This window comes from Hippopotamus amphibius, chromosome 3, assembly GCF_030028045.1.
Source record: "Hippopotamus amphibius kiboko isolate mHipAmp2 chromosome 3, mHipAmp2.hap2, whole genome shotgun sequence".
Classification (NCBI taxonomy): domain Eukaryota; kingdom Metazoa; phylum Chordata; class Mammalia; order Artiodactyla; family Hippopotamidae; genus Hippopotamus; species Hippopotamus amphibius.
The window spans coordinates 27,182,992-27,206,425 of record NC_080188.1 but is presented as its reverse complement, the minus strand read 5'-3'; the positions used below and the strand labels follow the sequence as shown (position 1 = coordinate 27,206,425).

The window sequence follows — 23,434 nt, the reverse complement described above, 5'->3', positions numbered from 1 at the left end:
AGCAAAGAATAACTCAACAACTATCTCTAATTCCATGGTTAACTTTTGTTGAGAACTTAAACTGAGCCCGAAACTGGTTTAGGTGCTCTATACTTAAAATTCACTTAATACAACAACTCTCTTAAGGTTGGCATTATTATAACCCCATTTATAAATAAGGAAACTGAGGCACAGGAGTTACATGACAATTGATAAGAGCTGGGGCCGGAACCAGGAGTCTGATTCCAAGCCTGAGCATTTCATTGTGTACCAATTCGCCTCCTGGAGAAGCAAGGAGGGAAGACAGCTCTCAGTGTTAGGAGACACACAGTCCAATTCGCTTTACAAAACAACTGTTGAGCAAATCTGGGCAATAACCAAAGGGTAGTCTTGAAGGTAAAGCTGACAAGATGCTCAGGGTAACGGACCTGGGGTTGGATGACCACATATTCTTCCTACTTCTGTCCTCACCCAGGCCCACCTTCTCTTTTCCTCATAATTTACAATGAAAGTATAAGGCAGACGTTGAGAGGCGTGTGTACGTGTGTGTCTGGTGCACTGGGGGTTGTATGGAAAGGGAAATTAGACAAGCACATTGGCTAAGAAGTAAGAAACTGAATCACATTAGAAGAGGAAACGAAGCAAACGGCTGGAGCAGATTAGAGCAGGTTAGAGCCAGACAGAGCTCTCTGATAACAGGGGGTGTTGAACACAAGACCCGGCAAAATGTTCCTTAGCGAATTCTATAAGTAACATCCATAACCATTCCATTAAATGGAATCGACTTGGACGTGAGCTTTAATGTGTGACCTCTTACACCTTCTTGAAACAGCTCCTCAGAAACTAAGTAAAAGCACGGGTAGCTGGAAAGATGGCCGCATCGAGGGACAGGCTGTGAGGACGACCTTCTAACTGCAGACTCGCCGGCACAGGATCACCTCTCGGGAAGGGGGATTCCCACTGGCGCCTTCTGCCTCCACAAAATGTTCCGTTACAACTTCTCAAAGCATTACTGCAAGCGATGAAAAGCAAGGACGTGCCCCTAGAGAAGTCTCCCATTCTTCTCTTGCTCACTGCCCTTCTCTCCTTCACCTGGAAGACCTCCCTTCTCTCCATCCAGCAGCTTCTCCACCTCAGTTACTCGAGAGGGCTCCGCTCAGCAGCTCCCACCCCCGCCCTCCCCCCAACCCCAGACTTCCCTCCGTCCCCCCATCCTCCTCTCCCTCCTGCACCGAGGCTGTCGGATGCAGCACTGCACTGCTAGGAGGTCTCCGAGAGCGGCAGTGCCATCCGTTCACGGTGTCTACCCTCGGCCAGATGCTGAGGTGCTGCTGCTGTCAGCGCCTCACGCAGCCCAACGTTCATCCTTCTCAGAATCCCAAGAGGCAACTCTCTCTATGGCTTTCAGCACAGTACCCTGTCTCTGCCCCAGAAAATGCAGAAAAACCAAATTTAACGGATATTTAATAACTAGTCCCAGATCAACCCAAAAAATCACAATAGTCATTTATCTCATTCTGTCTGTCCAATCTTATTCTTACTAGGTCCTTTTAAGGGAATCAAGGCAAAAACAGCTGTTTTACTTAAAGGAATCCATACAACAATATCTGTTTATATAATAAATAAAATCTACATTGGGAAAACACTAAGCATAAAAATGCTCAGACAAAATTCCTCTTGTAGAAGGAAGTGGCCTTGTCCACCCTTGAGTCTCCATCCCACCATCTTCCTGGAACAGGACACCACAGGATGGCGACAGTCTGAGTCAGGAAGGCGGTGTGGCTCCGTGGAGAGGACTTGGTCTGCACTCACGGGCAGAGCTCGGGCCCTCATGGGATCCCCTCCTCTCTGGCCCTCAGTCTCATCATCTGCACTGTGACAAGACTGGACCAAGTGTCCTCTTGTTTGTTTTAACTCTAAAGCTTCAAAATTCTCTGACATCCATAAGACTATAAATAAGTTCAAGTCAAAGTAAAATTAGGAGAAAAATAATACAATTTTACAACCAAGTACTATTTTAGATGGCTACAAAGTTCTAAGGTGAGTGGAAAAACTATCACACTCTTTGGACTATCATTTTGGTGGAGAGATGTTGAAGGGGCATTTTATCATTTTCTGGTACTGTAGTTTCTTTCCTAGTATATTAAAGGTAATTCAGAATAGTTAACATACGTCATTGTCATTTAGAGAATATTTAGGATATTAAAACTATAACAAAGGTTAGTTCCTCTTAAAAGTTTAATTTTAAAAGGTCTGCTGTGTAATTATGCATTATTACTTCTAGGAGTCATTTTTCTAGTAGGAAAAAAAAAGGATTGGAGGGAAAAAGGGGGGAGGTTGAATTATGCTTCCAACCAAGAGGGACTTAGAGAAACCAAATTTCCACCTACCCCTCTTTCATTTCAAACAACCAGAAAACTGGACAAAACACATGAAACGATGGCTCCCCCACATTGGTCAATGTGCATCACAGGGGTGTGACCCTTGAGAAAAAGGATAAGCCCCCCACTGACACCAGCAGACGGTGTAGAGGTGGTTTCCAGGTCACGGCACAGGAAGTGGGAACCCAAACCCAGCCCGGTGGAACCTCACTGAATTGGAAAAGACAGAGTTTATGGAGTTCAAGGAGACATATAATTTATGGGGCAAAACACCAGCAAGGGGGGGGCTGCACAGAGAGACCTGGAGACCCACAAGAGTGTCTCCCCAGCCGCTGGCGGAGGACTTGTCTACGCACATGTGAAAGGAAACCACCTGAGTCTGGGGAAAGAACTACTGCAGAAGAGTATGCAGAAATTCCCAGCGCTCACACAGGGCTGGGAATAGTCTGTATTCCCACCAGCCACAGTGGGAAAATTTCATAATACACAGGGCCTTGGGTCGAATCCTCAGAAAGGTATTACTATCTTACTAGTGGGGCTAAGTCATCCCTAGACTGAGACTGTTCTGGACTAGTCCTTTCAAAGGATCAATCTGATTCAAAACTTAAATATACATCAGAAAAAAATTTAAATACATTATTTAAAGGAATACAAAACCCCCAGCAACCAACAACATAAAACTCACAATACACAGCATCCAATAAAAAAAAACAAAAAACAAAACAAAACAAAAAACTACTAGGAATGCAAAGAAGTGGTAACATATGGCCCAGAAACAAGATAAAAAATTTTAACCAAGAGAAAGAGACAGAGAAATGACAAATATGATGGAACCAGACGATAACATTGTTAAAACACCTGTTATAAATACATTCTAGATGTTTAAGAAGATGGAAGAAAATATTATCATGATGAGAGAAATGGATATAGAAAGACACAAATGGAATTTCTAGAGATGAAGAATGCAGTATTTGAAATTACAAATATACTGGCTAGGATCAGCACAAGATTAATATTATAAAATACAGTAAATATCATCCAAAGGGAAAAGAGGGGGAAAGCAAAAACAGAAATATTGAACATGGCATAGTAGCTTGTGGGACAATATCAAGCATCTAACATAGGTATAACTGTATAACTGAAGAGAGAGAGAGAACAGAAGAAATATTTGAAGAAATAACAGCTGAGAAATTTCCCAATTTAATACAAACTGTAAGTCCAAAGACCTAAAAAACTCAACAAACCCGAACCAGAATAAACGTAAGGAAAATTATGCCAAGGCACATCATAATCAACTTGCTGAAAAGCAATGAAAAGAGAATAAAAGCAGTCAGAAAACAAAATAAGACAACACGTTCAAAGGAATAATGACACCAGACGTAACACCAGAAAGGCCACCAGAAAGAAGACAATGGAGAGCTATCTTAAAAGCAAGTACTAAAAGAATAAATGGTCAATCTAGAATCTTTTATCTAGAGGAGTACCTTCTAAATTGAAGGCAAAATAAAAGCTTAGAGATTCATCACCAGAAAATCTGTACCATGAGAAACGCTGGAGGAAATGTTTAGGCAGACGGTAAACGATACCAGATAGAAACCTGGATCCACACAATAGGAAGAAAAAGCAGACAGATGGTATATATTTGGGTAAATAGAAAAGATATTTTTGCCTATTTAAAGCAAAAATGATACCAATATATCTATGATTTGAATGTCTGTGTCCCCCCGAAATGGGTATTTTGAACCGTAGCCCCCAAGGTGATGGTAGTGGGAGGTGGGGCCCTCATGACTGCGGAGCAGTGCCCTTGAAACAGAGACTGCAGAGGGCGCCCTCCTCCCTCCCACCAGGTGAGGTCACAGCTAAAGACACCTATCCTGCTGGCACTGTGATCTTGGACTTCCCAGCCTCTTGAACCATGAGAAATAAATGTCCGCTACTTAGAAGCTACTCAGCCTCTCGTATTTTGCTACAGCAGCCTGAAGAGACTAAAACAATATATTGTGAGATGTATGATACATGTATAACTAAAATGTATGACACAGCAGTGAAAAGTATGGAAGGGCAAAATGAAAGTACACTACTGGAAAGGCTCTTGCATTATACATAAAGTGATCTAATATTATTGGAAGATGGACTGTGAAAATTTAAAGATGTATACTGTAAAGCCTAAAGCAATCACAAAAAAATAAAACAGAGATACAGCCAATAAGACCACAGTGGAATAGAATGATTAAAATGGAATCTTAAAAAACCCTCAATCCAAAAGAGGTCATGAAAAGAGGAAAAAAAAACAAAAACAGAGGGGACAAAAAGGGAAATACAGAGCACTGTAGGAGATGTAAACTTAACCATATTAATAAATACATTAAATGTAAATGGCTTAAGCATCTCAATTAAGACATATATTGTCAGGCCCAACTATGCACATGCTAACTATAAGAAACGGACTTTAAATATAAAGGCACAAATAGGTTTAAAGTAAGAGGATGGAAAAAGACATATACAGACTGTAATTTTTAAAAAAAGAAGCAGAAATGGCTATATTTCTTATATTTCTATTCGAGAAAGTAGACTTCAGAACAAGGAATATTATCAGAGATAAAGACAGACATTTCATAATGCTAAAGGGTTAGTTCTTGGTGTGGACACAACAATACTAAGTACACCTAAACCTAACGTCTGAGCTTCAAAATACATGAAACAAGAAATGGTAGAAATGACAGAAGTAATTATAGTTGGAGAGTCCAACATTCCTCTCTCAGTGAATGATAGAACGGTAGGCAGAAATCAATAAGGACACAGAAGACCTGAAACAACACGATCAACCAACTTGACCTGACATTTATAATACATTCCACTGAACAGCAGCAGAATATTCATTCTTTTCAGATACACATAAAACATTCATCACAGCAGACCATATTCTGGACCATAGATCAAGCCTCCATACATGTTAGTGGACTGAAACTGCAGAGAGTATGTTCTCTGACCACAGAATTAATGATAGAAAGATTACTTGGAAAGTCCTAATAGTTGGCAAATAACATAAACAACACCCTTCTAAATACCTAAAGGGTCCAAAACAATCACAAGGGAAACTGAAAAATATTCTGAACTGAATACAAATGAATACACAACACCTCAACACTCGTGGGATATGGCTAAACTAAACGAAACAAAGGATTCAATAACAAACTCAAATCTTAGAGCATATTTTAGCTGAACTGAATCTATTTGGTAACGATTAAATATCGGTGGTTGTTATTCATCGTTACATAAAGGGGCTTATTAATTCACTGATATTTATTGATATTCTCCTTAAAAGGCAACAATCTCTGCAGGCTGCTCCCAGGGATATGAAGAAAGAAAACACACAGTCCCTTAACCTGTCAGAACAAATGCAGGCCTGTACCCAAACTCTGAGGCCCAGCCAGAGGACCGGAGGGCCACGAAAGTGAGGGCACACGGCTCTCAGGGGCAGGACCATCCTGTGTGACACAGGAGGCATGTGGTTTGGGACCAGAAGCCCGAAGCTAGAGAGGGCAGTCCGGGGACAGACAGGGCTCCAGGCAGAGCCTGGCGTGACAAAAGGCGGGGAGCAGAGAGGCGGGAGCAGGTGGCTGGTTCAGAGAACAATTAGTTTGCCATCAGCACAACACAGGCATCTTGTGGGAGGGGAAGCCTGGGACTGGACTGCAAGGGCCTGGAGTGACTCGCAGACACCACCCAAAACCTGACTGTGAGCCCTGGACCTACTGCTGAGCAACCAGGTGACCCGGGCCCAAGTTCGTCACTCCTCTGTGAAGAAGGACGAAACCATCCCATTTTCCATCACTCAGCTGCTGACGGAGCAACTGTAGCGTCCACACAGTGGGTGAAGCACTACGTTCACATGGAGGGGATGGGTGTGATGGCTTGGTGGGCTGAAGGTGGCTGAGTGGCCCCAGGCTGATGGAAGATGGACGACACCCTACTGGGGTGAGCCCCAGGTGAGAAGGGAGGGAGCGTGGACACAAGACCACAGCAGCAGTGCAGGTGAGGGGCACGGCCTCAACCCCAAGGCTGTGGTGGAAGCATCAAGAAAGAGGCAACCGAAGGGGCCTTGGTGACCCGCCGAGAAGGGCACGGAAAGTCAGGAAGGAGCAAAATGGAGCCTGGTTCTAAAGCAGCGGATGTGCGGGAAAATTTGACCCCCAAACAGGGAGGTTAGAAAATATGGCTTATTCTGGTGAGAGGGCATCATGTTTCTAAAGAAAATTTCGCCCATACAACAGGACACCGCTGACTCTGGGAGGAAAGAAAACTCTCATGAAGCAAAACATCTAATCCTAGAAACTATGCATCTATTCTAAAAGCATCTGGCAAACAAATTCTATATACGACACAAACGCCCTTTAGTAAAACAATGCATCTGAATTTCACCATATCACTTCTAACATCTTTAAGTTTTCATGCATGTGCTGATCTTATATGAAGGTTGCAAACGTAATGCAAAAATTCTCAAGTGAGGCTACCACAGAGAACTACTACTAATTATTATAGATGCATGAGAACTCATCAGCAAATAAACCTTTGGCTGAAGTAACAGAGCCAAAGTGAAGAAAAAGTGAAAAGAATAACATGGTGGTAAGAAAAAAAGAATCATTTGTCACTGAGTTCTCTGCTTACAAAGAAAAATCATTAAAAAAAAAAAATCATTAGTCAAGAAAGCCTAGTCACCTGAACCCACCAAACACACAAACATAAAAGAAACCACCACTCTGCTATAAAGTGTAATCGTATAGATGGGCCATTGGCAGTGAATGAACACAATGCCAACTGATGCCTCAGAATTCACTACCTATGGTGACCAGGCTGAAAATACAGCTTTATTTCACTCCAGGAGAACCACCTATTCACATACTTGGACTGGCTCACTACGTGACAGACAAGATGATCACTTTTCAAAATGATGACTAGAAATTATATTTGAATAACGTCCACTGAAATTAGCTTATGTTTGAAATTCAAACGATTTCCAGATATGACATAGCACCCAAAGTGAAACTGGCTTCGATCTGACTAGCTTATTCCAGTAAACGCAACGGGTGAAGTTTTGTTGTTTCGTGAGAGGGAAAAGCTTTTCCAAGCTTAGTTAAGAGACACTTAGGACAGTGTCTATTACATGCCCACTTACAAGTTACTTCTAAGCCAATCTCAAGAGCTATTAAAGGTCTGTCACTAGAGCTTCTTGCTGACATACTACATTCTTGCCCACAATCAGTTAGTGTAGAAAGTGTCCATGTGGAGAGAAATTCTAACTAGCATCCTGGGAGTAGCTTATTCAACTTCCTTGCTGTAGCATGTAAAACAAACCTCAAAAGGCAGTAAAAAAGGGGAGGGAAAGAGAGGGAAACATCTGGATAGGCTCCAGAGAACTCACCCGTGCAAAGTCAAACGCATATCTGTAAATAAGTTTAAAGTTTGTAGAATCATTTAATAATGATCTTAAGTAATCCAAAGTATTTCTGAGTTTTTCTGTTGTATCACATCTAGAAAAACAGAATAAAGGCAAATTATAACCCGAGTTTTTTTCTTACGTGGGGCAATAATATAAAACACAATACCAAAAGACAATAAAAACCCTGGAGTTGGAACACAGCCACGATGAGCTACTTTTTTTCCTACACTTTTTAAGAAATTTCAAATGCACAGCAAAGTTGAAGGCCTAGTAAATAAGTACCCATTTCCCCATCCCCTGGGTTCACCATGAGCGCAGTCACATTGTGCTGTCTCTCACGGACATGCACTTTTCTCTGTACCATGGGAAAGTAAGTTGCCAACATAATGCCACTGTACTCCTAAACGCCTCAATGCCACATCACTCTCAATATCCCAGAAGTGTTAACTTCCTTAGCTAATATGACTCATGCACAAATTTCCCAGTTGTCCCCCAGCTGCTTTTTTTTCATCGGGATCCAATCAAGGCTCATATACTGCTTTCACGTGTCTATCTCCTTAGTCTCTAGAAGGTATCCTGCATTTTTTCCTGTCTTTCTTGACAATGTCATTTTTGAAGAGGCCAGACCAGTTGTTCTGCAGAATCTCAGTCTGTCAGGTAACTTCCCTATGATTACATTCAGATTAAGTACTCATGATAAGAACTCTCCACGCGATGTTGTTCTCAGTACACCCCGTGAGGAGGCTCAAAACGTCGGTCTGTCCCATTACGGGTGATATTAAGTTGATTCATTTGGTGAAAGCAGCTTCCACCAGATTCTCCACTTAACGGTACTCTTTGCCCCTCTGAAATGGTGTGTAAGGGATGATACCTTGAGACTGACAATCCTATTCCTCAATAACCTTTTGTCAGGTGGCTTTAGCATCTGTTGATGATCCCTGCCTGAATCAGTTTTACAGACGAAGATGCAAAGGGGTGATTTTTCTAATTCTATCATGCTTTTACACTTACAGGCTGGAACTGTTCTATAAAGAGAATTCTACTCACCACCTTTCTTACTTTCTGGACTTAGGGATTTTTGCCTTTTACTCTGTTATAATCTGTCACTGTCTTCATTTGATGCATAAATTGTCCTCGTTTGGGCAGTAGACCCTTCAAGCTGGCTCCAGTGTTCTTCTGACATGCCCCCATCAGTCTCTGAGCACGTCCTCACTTTCTGGCACAAGATATTCTAGCTTGCCGTGTACTCTCTCTACCCTAGACTTGAAATCAGCTATTTCTCCAGGGAGCCCCGGGGATGACAATCTATTCTCACAGGTAAGCAACACACTATTTTTCTTAAGTAAGTAGACTGATTGGTTCTTTTTAAAAACTAACTTTCTGTTCATGATATCTAGCCCTTAAAAATGAGAACCAAGAGTTATCATTTTCACTGGCAATATTAAAGCTTTTCAATGCTGGATGTGTTTCCTTGTGTTTCTCTGTAGAGCTTTTACCTCCTACTAAGTATAGACAATACAGATTACAAGCATTATTAATGTAAATATTTTACATACTTTATAAACTAAAATATGGTTCATAAGAGTGCACTGATGTATCTTTAGCAATAAATTTGTGAAAACTTTTTTTTTGTAGCTAGCTGCAAAAAACTTCCCATGATCTATTGAGATGATAAAATGCCTAAAAGTCAAAAGTCAGAGTAAATGTTTCATTTCTATGAGACTACAACAATTTAGAATGTGCTTTAATCCTGATGTTTTTGAAAACTAAAAAAGATTAAAATTAGACTATTTTAGAAGTCAGAAAAGGCTTCTCTAAGGGACTGACATGTAAGCTGAGAGCTGAAAGATAGTGGAAACTAGATGTTTTTGGAGGGGAGGGCTTTCCACATTAAAGGAACAGTATGTGCAAAGGCCCAGTGGCAGAAGGGAGCATGCCAAGTCCAAAGACTAAAAGAAAACCATTGTGACTAGATTGGGTAAAGTAAGAGGGGAAGTGGCCCAAGATGAAGCTGAGAGGGAGGCAGGCCCAGACCATAAAGGGTTTTTGTGGTCCACAGTGGGTTTTCCTGTTTGTTTGTTTTGGGGGGGGGGGGGGTTGAATCCTAGAAACAACGGAAGCCATCTCCTATCATGGGAGAGACCATGATCAGACCCACTTGGATCTTTGTGGAGAAAGGTCAGGGAAGAAAAAAAAGAGACACTGATTCATAGCCTAGTTAGAGATTTAGTGCCAAAACCCAAATGAGGGTTGATGGAGGCTAAAAGGATGCACAAGAAAGCAGTAAGTGGAACCTGCAAGGTAGGAGTGAGAGCAGGGCTTACTCTGCATTGGGCACTCTACTGTATGGCTTGAGTTTCTTACCATGTATATAAATAACAAATAATATTTTACTAGTAATAATATGTGGGAGGATCAAAGAGGAGGGAAGCCAGCTACCCAGAACATCTAAGGCCAAGAGTCCCCTCTTCATTTGGAAAGAAGGTTAAGGACCAAAACCACAGGAAATTGGCCAGATTTGGGCCAGTGGTTTAGTATAGTTAGTCCTGCCCAATGAAAGGAAGAAGAGCACTTGTTTGTTTCAACAGATCCTAGAGCAGGAACCACTCACTTAGATAACCACTGCATAGCAAAGGAGAATAAAGTTGCTGCAAGGCAAATGTGAAGTTGTGCAGCGTGCCTGGGAGCAAGTCCAGCCACACTGGCAAAGACGTCCCTATGTCTGCAAGATGCTCGGAGAGCTCGTCTGGAGTGTCCAGCGTAAAATGCCCAAAGTAAAATTTTCACCTGATGCAACTGTTAAGGATGGGTTAGAGACTATACTGTCAAATAAAGAATTTAATCTGCTTTAAACAGGGCCTTGTCCTGTGGAGCCTGTGGACTGATCCCCTGCAGGGAGACAGGCCGCCGAGTCACCCTGTCTGAACCGTAGGTTGCCATCTAGTGGCCACTCAACAAGGTCATCTGCAGAGGGGCATGGTTCAAACGAAGGGCCTGTGAAGAAACAGGCTTGGGCCTGAGACTTCAGTAAAGCAGCTACATCATTCAATCCGTTTCCCCCTGCTTTTCTGTGTACCACGTATAAGAAAACTTGTGGTAGTCAGAGTGACAGTGCCACACTGCTAAGGGGCATCATTTTCCACAAGAAAACATGCATACATTGTGGAATCATTGCTTACTTGAACTTTGCTGCTGTAACACAGTCAGAAGCAATAGCAATCAGGATAATAATCCTCAAAGGTTATAAAATCAAAGGTAGTTCTCTCCCGCTACCCCGGGACGGCCTTTACCCCTTCATTAGTCAGCGCAAAGGTATTTTTCCACCCATCATCAGTTCTACACAAAGTCAGCCACAACTCTAACACACTTTTTTTTGGGTTTGGTTTTGTTTAGCTTAAACACTCTGTAAGCTTAATTTATCAGAGGTAACCTTAAACCCACATGTTGGAACAAGGCAATAAATAAAAGTCAATTACAACAAGAGCTGGGAATTCCCTGGCAGTCCAGTGGTTAGCACTTGGCACTTCCACTGCCAAGTGCACGGGCTCAGTCCCTGGTCGGAGAACTAAGATCCCGCAAGCAAATAAAACAAGAGCTGTGCCTTCTCTGAGAATGACTGCAGGAGTTTGGGGATAGATGTTCCCTGCCAGCTGCTGTCACTTCTTCCAAGAGTCACAAAACACGGCCCTGGAGAGGCCAAGCACACAACTCCAGATAGCATCTAAGAGACTGATTTCTGGGTGACCTGGGAAAAACCACATTTCATCACTTGAACCTTCCTGCTTTTAGGGATGTCACCAGGGACACCAAGGAAGTGGCAGAACTGATTCAAAACTCTCTAGTTCCAAAACCCGTGGGCTTCCTATTTCTAGCATGCACCCATTGTACAGTTACAATTTTTTTAAAAAGATTTTGTCGTATACACTTTAATTCCAGCTTGAGTCCAAAAAAAGTTCACTGGACAGGTTTAACAAAGCCAAAAATGAGAAAAAAAGAAAAAATCCAAATAGAAGACAAACAGATCATTCAAAAGATGGACTATTTTCCATCTTTACAGGATATAAAGGATTAGCCTCTGAGTTTTCTTATTTATTGGGTGCAAATACCTTACAAATACAAGTAGCATAAAGAGAAGCGACCTTATTACTTCTGGATGTTTTGCCTGAACATTGCTTCCAAGCTCTTCCCCCAAATGGACTTTGTCTTACTCATGGCTTTTGTTTCCCCAGGACCTAGAACTCTGTGCTTGGCACATCGCTGCCACTCAAATATTTGCCGAACAAATGACGGATCTCGGGAGGCAGGAGGGAGAGGGGGAGGAAGTTCTTAAATCTTAAAACTTGAAAACTTGAAACTATTTTTGAACTACAGAGAACCTTAAAGGTTACTGTGAGTAATCATCTTGACCTCATTGATGGGGAAACTAATCTCAGAGTTTCATATCACAAAAGAAAGCAGCTTCCTCACTTCCTTTACAGTGGTTGGGGTTTGTTACTCCACCGTAAATTGTAAGGACCAAGTGGCAGCATTCTACGGGAACCCACTTGCCACACTTGTGTCACACAAAGTGGCGAGCAGAATTCCCAACAAAGAGCTCGTGGAGTGCTCTCCACCCCATAAACATACACGTAGGCCTCTTCCAGGAAACGGCACATTTCAATTCCCCGGCGACGTGAACCTCAAAACATGGGCAAGGCCTGGCACTGGGTAACATTCTTTTGTACAGGCAAGTGTAAAAACGAATCTAGAACTATACAAAAACGGATATCATACCCTCTTAAGACAAATGAAAATGTGCCTGAATAAATGCTGGTGGTGCCTTCTCTAAAGCCTTGAATAAAATCTTGATTTGGCCATGCACGCGTCATGACAAGGGTACTTAAAAAGAAGCAGCCATCATGTGCTCTACCTGGAAAGCAACTGAGGCAGCAGGGAAAGCAATGCAAGAGTTCGTAGGTTTAAAATCGTAAGATGTTTCCCAACACGACCTACACAATTTTAAGAGATTCCAGAGACTTCACTCTCAAATTCTAGAGCACATTGAGAAGAAAGTTTACTTGTAAAAGGGGGATTTGGCTTTTACCTAAAATGCATTTGTCATCAGACAATAGTTGTTAGAGGAAGAATGTGACTGAAAAATCAGAAGTCTAAGGTTTTCTTCCCATCCCACCACTTACTTTCACAAATTACACACTCCTTCTAAGTCTCAGTTTCCTCACTTGTAAAATGTGCAGGGTAAAGCCTGACCTGTCTAGGTAGCAGTGAGGCTCAAACGAGAGAATGGTGAACAGGCCTCATAAAACTGCTACAGCGCAACGAAAATAAAGCATTGTTACCAATGACAAAGGAACAATGATGTTAAAAGTTAACAAATTCCAGAATTATTTAAATAAAACCGTAAAACCACTTCAATTCCAATTTTAATTCAGTAACAAATGAAGTCTATTATTCCTAAAGTAAAAAGAAAAAGAGAAGCCATTCCAAGTACTTTAGGTCAGTTACTATATTAAAATTTAGCACGTCCTCTTCCAGTATCATTTGAAATATCCCATCATCCACCTCAAGTTTATCTTTCAATGAATAGCAGAGAATGACAATTTATGTTTTCTTTAGTGAAACTCTTAGCAAGCACACACATGTAAACACACACACACAGACGCACGTGCACACAAGCACAAAGTGAACACATAAAATCACTGTTTTTTTTCCTCAATTCTGGGCCAGGTAACGTAAACACAACCTTATTATTATTTTTTAATCACTAGAGTAATGAAGTTCTAACTTTGCCCAAAGCTAATATCAAAATATATCAAATAAAAGATATCAAATATTTTCACTTGTAAGTTATACTTTACTCAACTTTTCTCACTAATTATAAGCCAGATGCTAATACATTGATTTCAAACCTGTGCTGTCCAGTATGGTGTCCACGAGACACATGTGGGCACTGGGCACCTGAAATGCAGCTAATGAAGACTGAAATGTACCATAAGTGTAAAACATACACCAGATTTTCAAGATTCACTATGAAAAAAGAAGGTGCTGATTTTTAAAATATTGGTTACATGTTGGAAAGATAGTATTTTGGATATTCTGGGTTAAGTACACTACATTAAAATAAATTTGACCTGTTTCTTTTTACTTTTTTTAATGTGGCTATTAGAAAATTTTAAATTCTATACATGGCTCACATATATGAGACAAGGATGGCCTATTTCTATTCAGCTGCTCTAAAAGAATACTAAAATAAACAATATACATTATATAAAAACTTTAAAAACTTTAATTGCTAAAATTCATCCATAATAGCCCTCCTTACCATATGAAAATGGGGTTTGGTCTTCACACCTACGGCCACAGGTGAAGCCTGCCCAGATCCCCTGGTTTTCCTCCAGTCACCCAACCCAGGCTAGACAAGATCCTGGGGTGGGGCAGCCAGCCAGGGGAGAGCGAGGACCAGACCCCACCCCTGCCCCAGGGCAGCCTCAGGACTTACTGTAGAGAAGTCATTCCTTTTAACCATTCCTGTAGAGTAAAATAACCCATGTTCTGTGCATCCAGTTTCCAAGCTAGGACAAGCATAACTACCTGTTTAAAAAACAAAACAAAACAAAAGACCAATCAAATCAGGAGGACAGATCTCTGCAATTAAATACATCAACATCACACCAAATGCTTCTGTTTACGGTCGTTTAGTCACTGAAATATGAACAGGGAAATTTCAAAAGTGAGTTCTAGCTTGGCAAACATTGAAAAGTTTGGTAATTCAGTCTGCTGACAAGGTTTGGAGAAACATGACCTCTCATGATGCCTGATGGTGGACGTGTAAAGCAATTAACCTCTCCTGAGGGCAGTTCTGCAGTATCTATCAAACCTGAAACCAGCAGTTCCGCCTATGGAAAGTTACCTCACAGATGCACATGTACAGGTACACAAAGCTATATAGTGAGCAAGATTTACTACAGTACTATCTGTGGCAGTAAAAGACTGAAAACAACCAAACATCTACTAGTAATGGATTATTTAAATACTTCTTTGCTAAACACACTGCATACAAAGGAATACTATGTCACCACTGAGACAAATGAAGTGGAGCCATTGGTACAAATATGGAACAGTTTCCAAGATTTATTACGTGAAAATGAAAAGAGTGAGGTGCAGAACAGGGTGTTAAAAACCCAAAAGGTAGGTGGTGGGACACGGTCAGTGGACACGGTGTTTGCGAGTTCAACTATATACACTGGGGGGAAAGATTTTAAAGTAGCCCAACACTCCACTTCGATAGTGCTGTGCCTGCCACGAGCACAGGATGATGGGACAATCACTCCATCACTTTTCAGTGGGGCGCCATCCTTGCTCTCAGGGCATCTTCTGAAACTCTGCAGACATGAGGAACTGTGACAACTTTGGGTTTGGTACGGCTCATCACTTTTCACTTAGCTGCTTTACAGAAAAGGTGGCTCCGAGATAGTACTGGTGAGTTTAACAAATAACTGAAGGTGTAAAAGACAAAATTACATTTCAAAGATGCTTCCGGCTGCAAGCTCTCCAGGGCTCTTACAGGGACAGCGCTGAGGCCGTCTGGACTGGGGGACGAGGAGGAAGCTCTCCCATCTCGTCTACCTCAAAGACCCAAGACAAGGTGAAGAGTAACTAAAAAAGAAAGTATGCCACTCCTAGAGAGGTAAAGAAGAGGGACAGGGCCTTCTTAGGACCGTCCTGCCACTCTACAAGGCTGGCTACCTCTGGACAGTCATTCATACAAAAGGGAACCCGAGTGCTAAAGTGGAGACCACACATACACTGATGAATGGCTAATGTCCATTTGTTGTGATAAAAAAAAAAAAAAGGCAAGGGGAAGAAAAGAAACGTTTCTGTAACACAGTTGGCTGGGAACTGCATCTGACAGTTAATCTGATTTCTTTACACAGGACCGAAAGGCTTCATTTCAGAAGAATTGTCTCAAACCATTAAACCACAATCCATGTGCCCAACTGGGTCAGATGGTGGTGATGATGAAAGGAACCTGGGTGATATAACATAAAAAAATGAGGCAAGCCAAGACAAGGAAGCAATATAAATGTCTACCCACAGGTGAATGGATAAAGATGTCGTACGTGTATACAATGGAATACTACTCAGCCATAACAAAGAATGAAATAATGCCATTTGCAGCAACATGGATGCACCTAGAGATGATCATACTAAGTGAAGTAAGTCAGACAGAGAAAGACAAATACTTACATGATGTCACTTACATATGGAATCTAAAATATAACACAAATGAACCTATCTGTGAGGCAGAAAACAGACTCACAGACACAGAGAACAGACTTATGGTTACCAAAGGGGAAAGGTGGGGAGGGGGAGGGATAAATTAGGAGTTTGGGATTAACATACACCCCCTACTATATATAAAACAGATAATCAACCAGGACCTACTGTATAGCACAGGGAACTCTACTCAATATTCTGTAATAACCTACATGGGAAAAGAATCTGAAAAAGAATAGATACATGTATACGTATAACTGAATCACTCTGCTATACACCTGAAACGAACACAACACTGTAAATCAACTATACTCCAATATACAATAAAATTTTTTTTAAAAAGAGCATCAATATATTTTTAGGCTATTATCCCTGAAAATGAATCAAAATATACAGTTTCATACCTGCCTTATGTTATTTTTTGTAATAGAACCAAAGTGTTTAAAATTCCCAAACAACAACAAAATGCAAAATAAAAGTGTAACATGCAAAATAAAAGTGCAACACCTCTGCCCCCTGAGAGCCAGGCACATTAAGGATTCCAGAACAAAAGCATTCAGGAGGTTCAGAAGGTCTGCCCTTTCAATTGCCAACAAGCTTGTTTGTAGATTAAAAATCTCCAGCTTTGTCTAATTTGTAACTGGAAGACTAATGCAAAGCCTTCTCTGGATGCTGACTTTATGGTTTTCTACTTTGGAAATTAATATCAGTGAGAATATCAATTCAATCAGTATTTATCAATTTTTTAAAGTCACTAGGTTGTTTTAGATTTTAAAAATCTAGTTTACTAGGTAGATAACTAGAACTGATATGTGAACCAATTTTTCTACATATTCTGCACATCACCACAAAATATAACTGTTAAATAGGTTAGAAAATGCTGACTTAAGAGACTAGGGGCCTACTAGGAAGAATTTGCCAAAAAGAAGGGGTTACACGTTCTTCAAACTATTCACACCTTAGAAGATTTTCTCCTCATCCCTCAGCTTTTCTTGGAATTCTGACTCCTGTATATCAATTTACATAGGTGAACTAACCCATATTTTCTAATTCAAACTTGGTATGTTCTCAAACAGTATCTATACTCAATCCTCTATTAGACAGATTGAAAATTCCGCATAAATACTTAAATTTATGGTTTACGGTTTAAAAAACAAAAACAAAAAACTAGTTATGGTAAAGGAGCACACACACAAGTATGCATGTAATATGGCCAAACAGCCAAAGCAGATATTCACAACGGATGAATGGGTATTCACAAAGCAGACCTTCCCCTAGTACAGCTAAGAAGGAAGCTAGCTACTTAAAGGAGTTTGCTGTTACCTTAGTAAATGGAGTCGACCTGAATTCCACAAGCCTGCTTAAATTTCATAAGCTATAAATATCAGGCAAGGTGAAGGTTTTAAACACGTTGAAGTGCTCACTCATCAATGCAGACAGGCCTCCAAAACACTATGTTAGTGCTTGTTTTTCAAACAATTTCTGAAATTGGGATGCATCCATAATTGATGGCTTATCAGATTTTACTTAACAACATTTTTCCTTTTTAGTGACGCGTAAAACAATACCACTTCTCAGTGGCTCTCAGAACTGAAGTACAGCAATAAACACTTTGGGATAACAGTCTGAATTCAGTCTGTTAGTCTTCTATGTGATTCAACATTTCAAGACTATTTCTACTCCTACAGAAATAGAGAACCAAAGACTCATAATTGCCAAAAAAGGATAATAACAAGCAGCTATTTTTTACTGAGTACTGGTACTTGAAGGTGAGGAACTTTAAAGAGCTGGGCCTCCTTGTTCTTTCCGCTAGAATCGGTATCAGCACTCCTCCCCCCCGAAAGGTCCTCGTGGCCCTGCGTGTAGACACCTGCCCAACCCCTCTCACACCTGCGGCCTGATGCCCCCCGACCTCCCCACCCCTCTGACCACACGCCGATTTACTGTCCCCTGGTGGAACCTCTGGGCCTCCTCTCAGGCCCAGCTCACTCTCACCCCTCTTATGCTACTGTCCAGAAAACACCGCCCATCTCGGCCCAGCTCCTGTCAGAAAACTTCCTTCTTAAAGTCAGTGAAATGCTTTTGTCTATGACTAGGCTATGGACTAGATCAGGCAAAATGTTCAGTACTACTGCCCCAGCTGTCCCCAAACCTTTGCACCAAACTGAATGATTTATCAAAATACCTGAACTAGATCACATTAAAATTAAAAATACCAGACAACAATCCATGTAGTAAGTTAAAGACAGTCCAGAGGCCTTCAGAAAATTTAAAGTGTTATGGGGGGAAGTGGGTAGGATGGAGGCATAGAAAAGTTTTTTAAAGAAAAAAGTGTAAAGTCTCAAAGAGCATGACACACATGCATGGGCACCAGATATCTTGCCAATAGTCTGAATGAGAGGGCTGATCCTTTGAAAACTCTTCCAGAGCACAAAGTCATCTAGGATACAAGTATTTGTTCCACTGGAGGCTGATGTAATATTAAATTGCATAGTTAATGAGTCAAGGCATTTGTATAATTTTTCATTTAGAGTAAGACAGATGTGGGATAAGAAAAAACATTCAACAATAACATGATGATAAGAATTAAGCAAAAATAATTAAGCATATAAAAAAACTAATTAAATTTTGTAAAGGAAATACTTGGGTCTTTACGCTAAAAAGCAATCACTTTCTGAGCTAAATTCAACTGGAAGTGAAGGAACTGTGAAAAATTCTTGATTAACTGCAACCTATTCAAAACCCTTATGAATAATTAATTATTCAAAGTTCTGGAAAAACTACATTAGGCTGGAACAACTATGGAGGAGGACAAAGATACACAATGCCCTCAGTCCCCTAGTTATGTGTCATCGTAGGCACACGTGCCCATGCCACTTTTTAAACATCTATTTTAATTACCTTATTACTGTACCTTTTAGAAAGAAGAAATTAAACGAGAAAAAAAACAAACAAAAAAAAGACTGACTAGTTACACCATACCAACTGCAAAAAAATTTTTTGTTTACAAACCAATTTAGAATTGGAACTTATTTCTTAGATTGCCTCATAAAAACTAATGCACTCTTACTTATTTACTGCTGCTTTGTTTGTTGAGAGACAAAATCAGATCAACTGATTTGCCCAAATTAGTAAGTCAGACTTACGTTTTCTGGTTCGACACCAATGTCTTCACAAAATTTCTCCATGCCTTCAGGACCTACAACATCATCAGTACCTGTGATGAAATGCAATTTACATATATTAAATCTAACCATGTACATACACTATTACTAGTATAGTAGTAGCATACTGTTAAAATATTATTAAAGTAAACTTAGATCAAATAACACTTAAAGACCATAAATCCTTTCTGAAGAAAGAAATCACTAAATATGTGTTGAAAAATATTCTGGAATTTCAGTTCTATCTTTAAAGGATTCTGTTCTGCACAATCATTTAAGTCAATTTATGGCCAAGTTCTTCAACCTGTGGACAGATGTACACATAATTTATGTCTTAAAGATAAGGTTACAAGCCTTCAATTTATGTTCTTTAAAGCAGCTTAAATCTCCATTCTTATTTTGGTAATAATTTTAACACATACAATAATTTTTGGAAACACAACAAAGAACCATCTAATATTCTTTATAAAATTATTTGGGAAATAACATAACTGTTCCTTTCACACAGAAAAAAAAACTCAAGCAATCTTTTTGTTCTAGACAAGGCAATAACCCCTTTCTTCACATTCCACATCAGCTTTGTTTCTCCCTGAAAGAACTGTCCACATGTGCCAGCTCTGCTGTAGCCCCAATTCATTCTCCAACCACTGCAATCTGGTGTTTGCTCCTCCCTCTCTACTGAAACTCTTCTTGCCAAGGTCACCAATAAACTCCTAATCGCCATATCCAGGAGACACAGTCAATCTTTTATTTTACGTGGCTTCTCTGTGATAGCTGAGATTATCCTCCTGTAGTGTCTCAACGGGGGGCACCGTCAGATATAGAAACCAAGGCATCATCCTGGAGTCTCCCCTTCTCCTATATTCTCCAGAGCCAATTAATTATCAAGTGCGCTGCCAATTTTACTTTCCAAATATTTCCTAACAGCACTGACTTGTTCAGACCTGAGGCAGATGTTCAGACCTTCTTATAACCAGATGACCACAGCAGTCTCCTCAGGATCTCCCTAGTTCCAGAGCCTCAGCCCCTCTGACCCACGCTGCACACAGCCACCTGAAGGGTCCACCTCAAACACAAACTCCTTCGATTTTCAGCTCCCTACTACCTATGGATAAAGTCCAAAGTCTCTGGCATATCAAGTAAGGTTCTCTATGATCTATTGCCTCCCTTCCTTTTCAGCCTCATAGCTTTCCACCTTCATATCAAGTTTCCTGGAAATAAAAAAATCAAATAAATACTGCTGAATGAATAAAAGCTAAGATCCAGAAATACCTACCCACTGTTTGCTGTGCACACACTTCCTGACACATACCCAACACAGTACTAACTATTCGTGGCCTCAGCCCATCTCCCTCTCCCCTCCCCCATCTTCCCATGCAAGCTCCTTCATTCTTTAAGACAGGAACCATACAGGCAGTCCTCCTAACCTCCCCACCGCCACCAGTGGAGGCTGGGTCAGGCAGTCCCCTGTGACCCTGGCAATGCTAGGAATGCTTTTCTCACATTTGCATTAAGTCCCAGCCCATCTGCCTTTCCTTTTAAGTTCCTCAAGAGTAAGAGCTATTTACGCTTTTTTTTTTTAGTGTATGTATGTATGTATGTATTTGGCTGTGTTGGGTCTTAGTTGCGGCACACGAGATCTCCATTGCCATGTGCGGGATCTTTGTTGCGGCATGCGGGATCTTTAGTTGTGGCATGTGGGATCTTTAGCTGTGGCATGTGGGATCTAGTCCTCTGACCAGGGATCAAATTCAGGCCCCCTGCATTGGGAGTGTGGAATTTTAGCCACTGGACCACCAGGAAAGTCCCTGTTTATTCTTCTTATAACCTCAGCATACTACCTGGCATGAAGTAGTTGCTCAATAAAGTTTATTGGAATGAATGAATATCAGAATACAAGAATCACTCTATAATCTTCCACAGCCTTCAGATCTAGCAAGTTGCTGAGACCAGCAGGATCCACCACTGAAAATGTCTCAGCATTCAAATATTATCTACTGGGCACACCCTGGAGCTATGCACTGTAGAAGTGGCTAAAGAGGAATAATACATGGTCCCTGCCCTCCAGGAAGGGAGACAAAGCATAAGAGTAATTTCAATACAAAGTAATAACTAGATCACAATAACAGTGAAGGTGGTTGTTCTCAACAAAGGATGAATATTAAAATCACCTTGGACGGTCTGTGTCACTTTTCTGCTTCTAACCCTTGGCTCCCCTTAAAGTCCAAACTCAGGCTCTTTCACATAATCTAGCCAGAGCAAATACTTTTTCTGCATGTGTTATTTTCCTTTTAATCACAAATGTGCTATTTTGTTACAAAAAGTTTTATTTCACATATTCAAATCTGTTACCTTTTTCTGGGACTTTCTTTTTTCTCCTTTTATTTTACATGTTTTTCTATGTATTCTTAATTTTCTTATCTTGATTATTGGGGAAAATTAAACTTTACTTAATTCTTTAGTTCTTTTGGGCAACATTAATATAATTGAACATGATATAAAATTTCATTTAAAAGTAAAACTGAAAATAAAAGTGTTAAAAAAGCAAGTTTCCCGGACTTCCCAGGTGGCACAGTGGTTGGGAATCCATCTGCCAATGCAGGGGACGTGGGTTCAAGCCCTGCTCTGGGCGGATGCCACATGCCACAAAGCAACTAAGCCTGTGCGCCACAACTATTGAGCCCGTGTGCTGCAACTATTGAAGCTCACACAGGCTGGAGCCTGTGCTCCGAAACAAGAGAAGCCACTACAGTGAGGAGCCCGCGCACCACAATGAAGAGTAGCCCCCGCTCGCAGCAGCTAGAGAAAGCCCATGTGCAGCAACGAAGACCCAATACAGCTAATAGATAAATAAATATTTAAAAAAAAAAAAAAGCAAGTTTCCCCTCTAATCTCTCCCTACTCCCAGAGGCAGTCATTTATTAAATAATTTCTTTAAGAACCCTTCCCCAAATAAGCTATTTTATAAACTCTATCTGCGGAAAACATATACATATTTATTTAGTTTCTAAGTTTTTCAGGCAATTCTCTGGCTTCCCAGGTACACAACAATTCAATCATTTCATCTTCAACAAATGATCATTTTTGCCTCCTCCTTTCCTGTATTTATGTCCCTTCTTTCTCTCTCCTACCTAATAGCATTAGCTAATAACCCCCAAAACAATGGCAAATAAGAAGAGTGAGAGTAGGCACCTTTATCTCATTCTTGACTCAAATGAAAATACAGTTAGCATTTTATCATCTGGGTTTGAGTGTGCATAGACCCCATGTGCTCACTCATGTGTATATTACACAAATGACATATGAAGACATTCACATGGTGAAATGTTCAAATAAAGAAGTCCAAGTAAAATAAGGTAAAAAGAGAAAAAGCCTGCCTTCTTCCTTTCCTTACCAGACAAGCATATATCCTCCCAGATCTTTTTGCTGTGCAAATACACAGTGAAATGCAGCTCTGAATTTGTTTATCTATACACATGGGTTCATGGTGTACCTATAAATTCTACACCTTGTTTTTTTCACTGTGTCTGATAATCCTCCTGTTAGAACACCTAGCTGACACACTTGGCATTACTCCACTGCAGGTGACTGTGTATGTATCCCACATTTCACAGTTCTTTTCCTCATTCCACCAGGGTAAAGTATTTAGGCTGTGACATTAAAGAGTGATTATTCTCATACGAAAGTATCCATCTATTACTATTTTGCTAAGAGGTTTTGTTTCTAGGAACAGATGACTTCTTGGTATCTACTGATAGGACTCATTGGCAGCTGGTTCCATAGAGTTGAGAAAAAAAAAGGTACTTTATAATCTTAAAAAATTTTTGTCTTTGGTTTCTATTCTTCGTAATTTAAAAAAGCTCTTTGGGGCTTCCCCGGTGGCACAATGGTTAAGAATCTGCCTGCCAATGCAGGGGACATGGGTTCGATCCCTGGTCCGGGAAGATCCCACATGCCACAGGGCAAACTACATCCATGCACCACTACTGAGCCTGTGCTCTAGAGCCCGCAAGCCACAACTATTGAGCCCATATGCCACAACTACTAAAGCCTGCGTGCCTAGAGCCTGTGCTCTGCAACAAGAGAAGCCACCGCAATGAGAAGCCTGCGCACTGCAACGAAGAATAGCCCCTGCTTGTCACAACTAGAGAAAGCCTGTGCAGCAGCGAAGACCCAACGCAGCAAATAAATAAATT

The 23,434-nt window shown here is 40.8% G+C and overlaps 1 protein-coding gene across 5 annotated transcripts in view; it reads right to left on the bottom strand.

Annotated features, from left to right (window-relative positions):
• Nucleotides 1-23,434, bottom strand: part of DCUN1D4 (defective in cullin neddylation 1 domain containing 4) — a 69,003-nt gene that overhangs the window by 9,711 nt on the left and 35,858 nt on the right. For all 5 annotated transcript variants that reach the window (XR_009052600.1, XR_009052602.1, XR_009052601.1 and 2 more), the window contains exons 6-8: nucleotides 19,221-19,291; nucleotides 14,297-14,388; nucleotides 7,783-7,891 (exon numbers count right to left, since the gene is read on the bottom strand). Coding sequence is in view for 2 of the 5 variants with exons in the window: in XM_057726719.1 (XP_057582702.1) it covers nucleotides 7,783-7,891; nucleotides 14,297-14,388; nucleotides 19,221-19,291 (272 nt within the window). In the remaining 3 variants the exon portion in view is untranslated. The remainder of the gene's footprint in view (nucleotides 1-7,782; nucleotides 7,892-14,296; nucleotides 14,389-19,220; nucleotides 19,292-23,434) is intronic.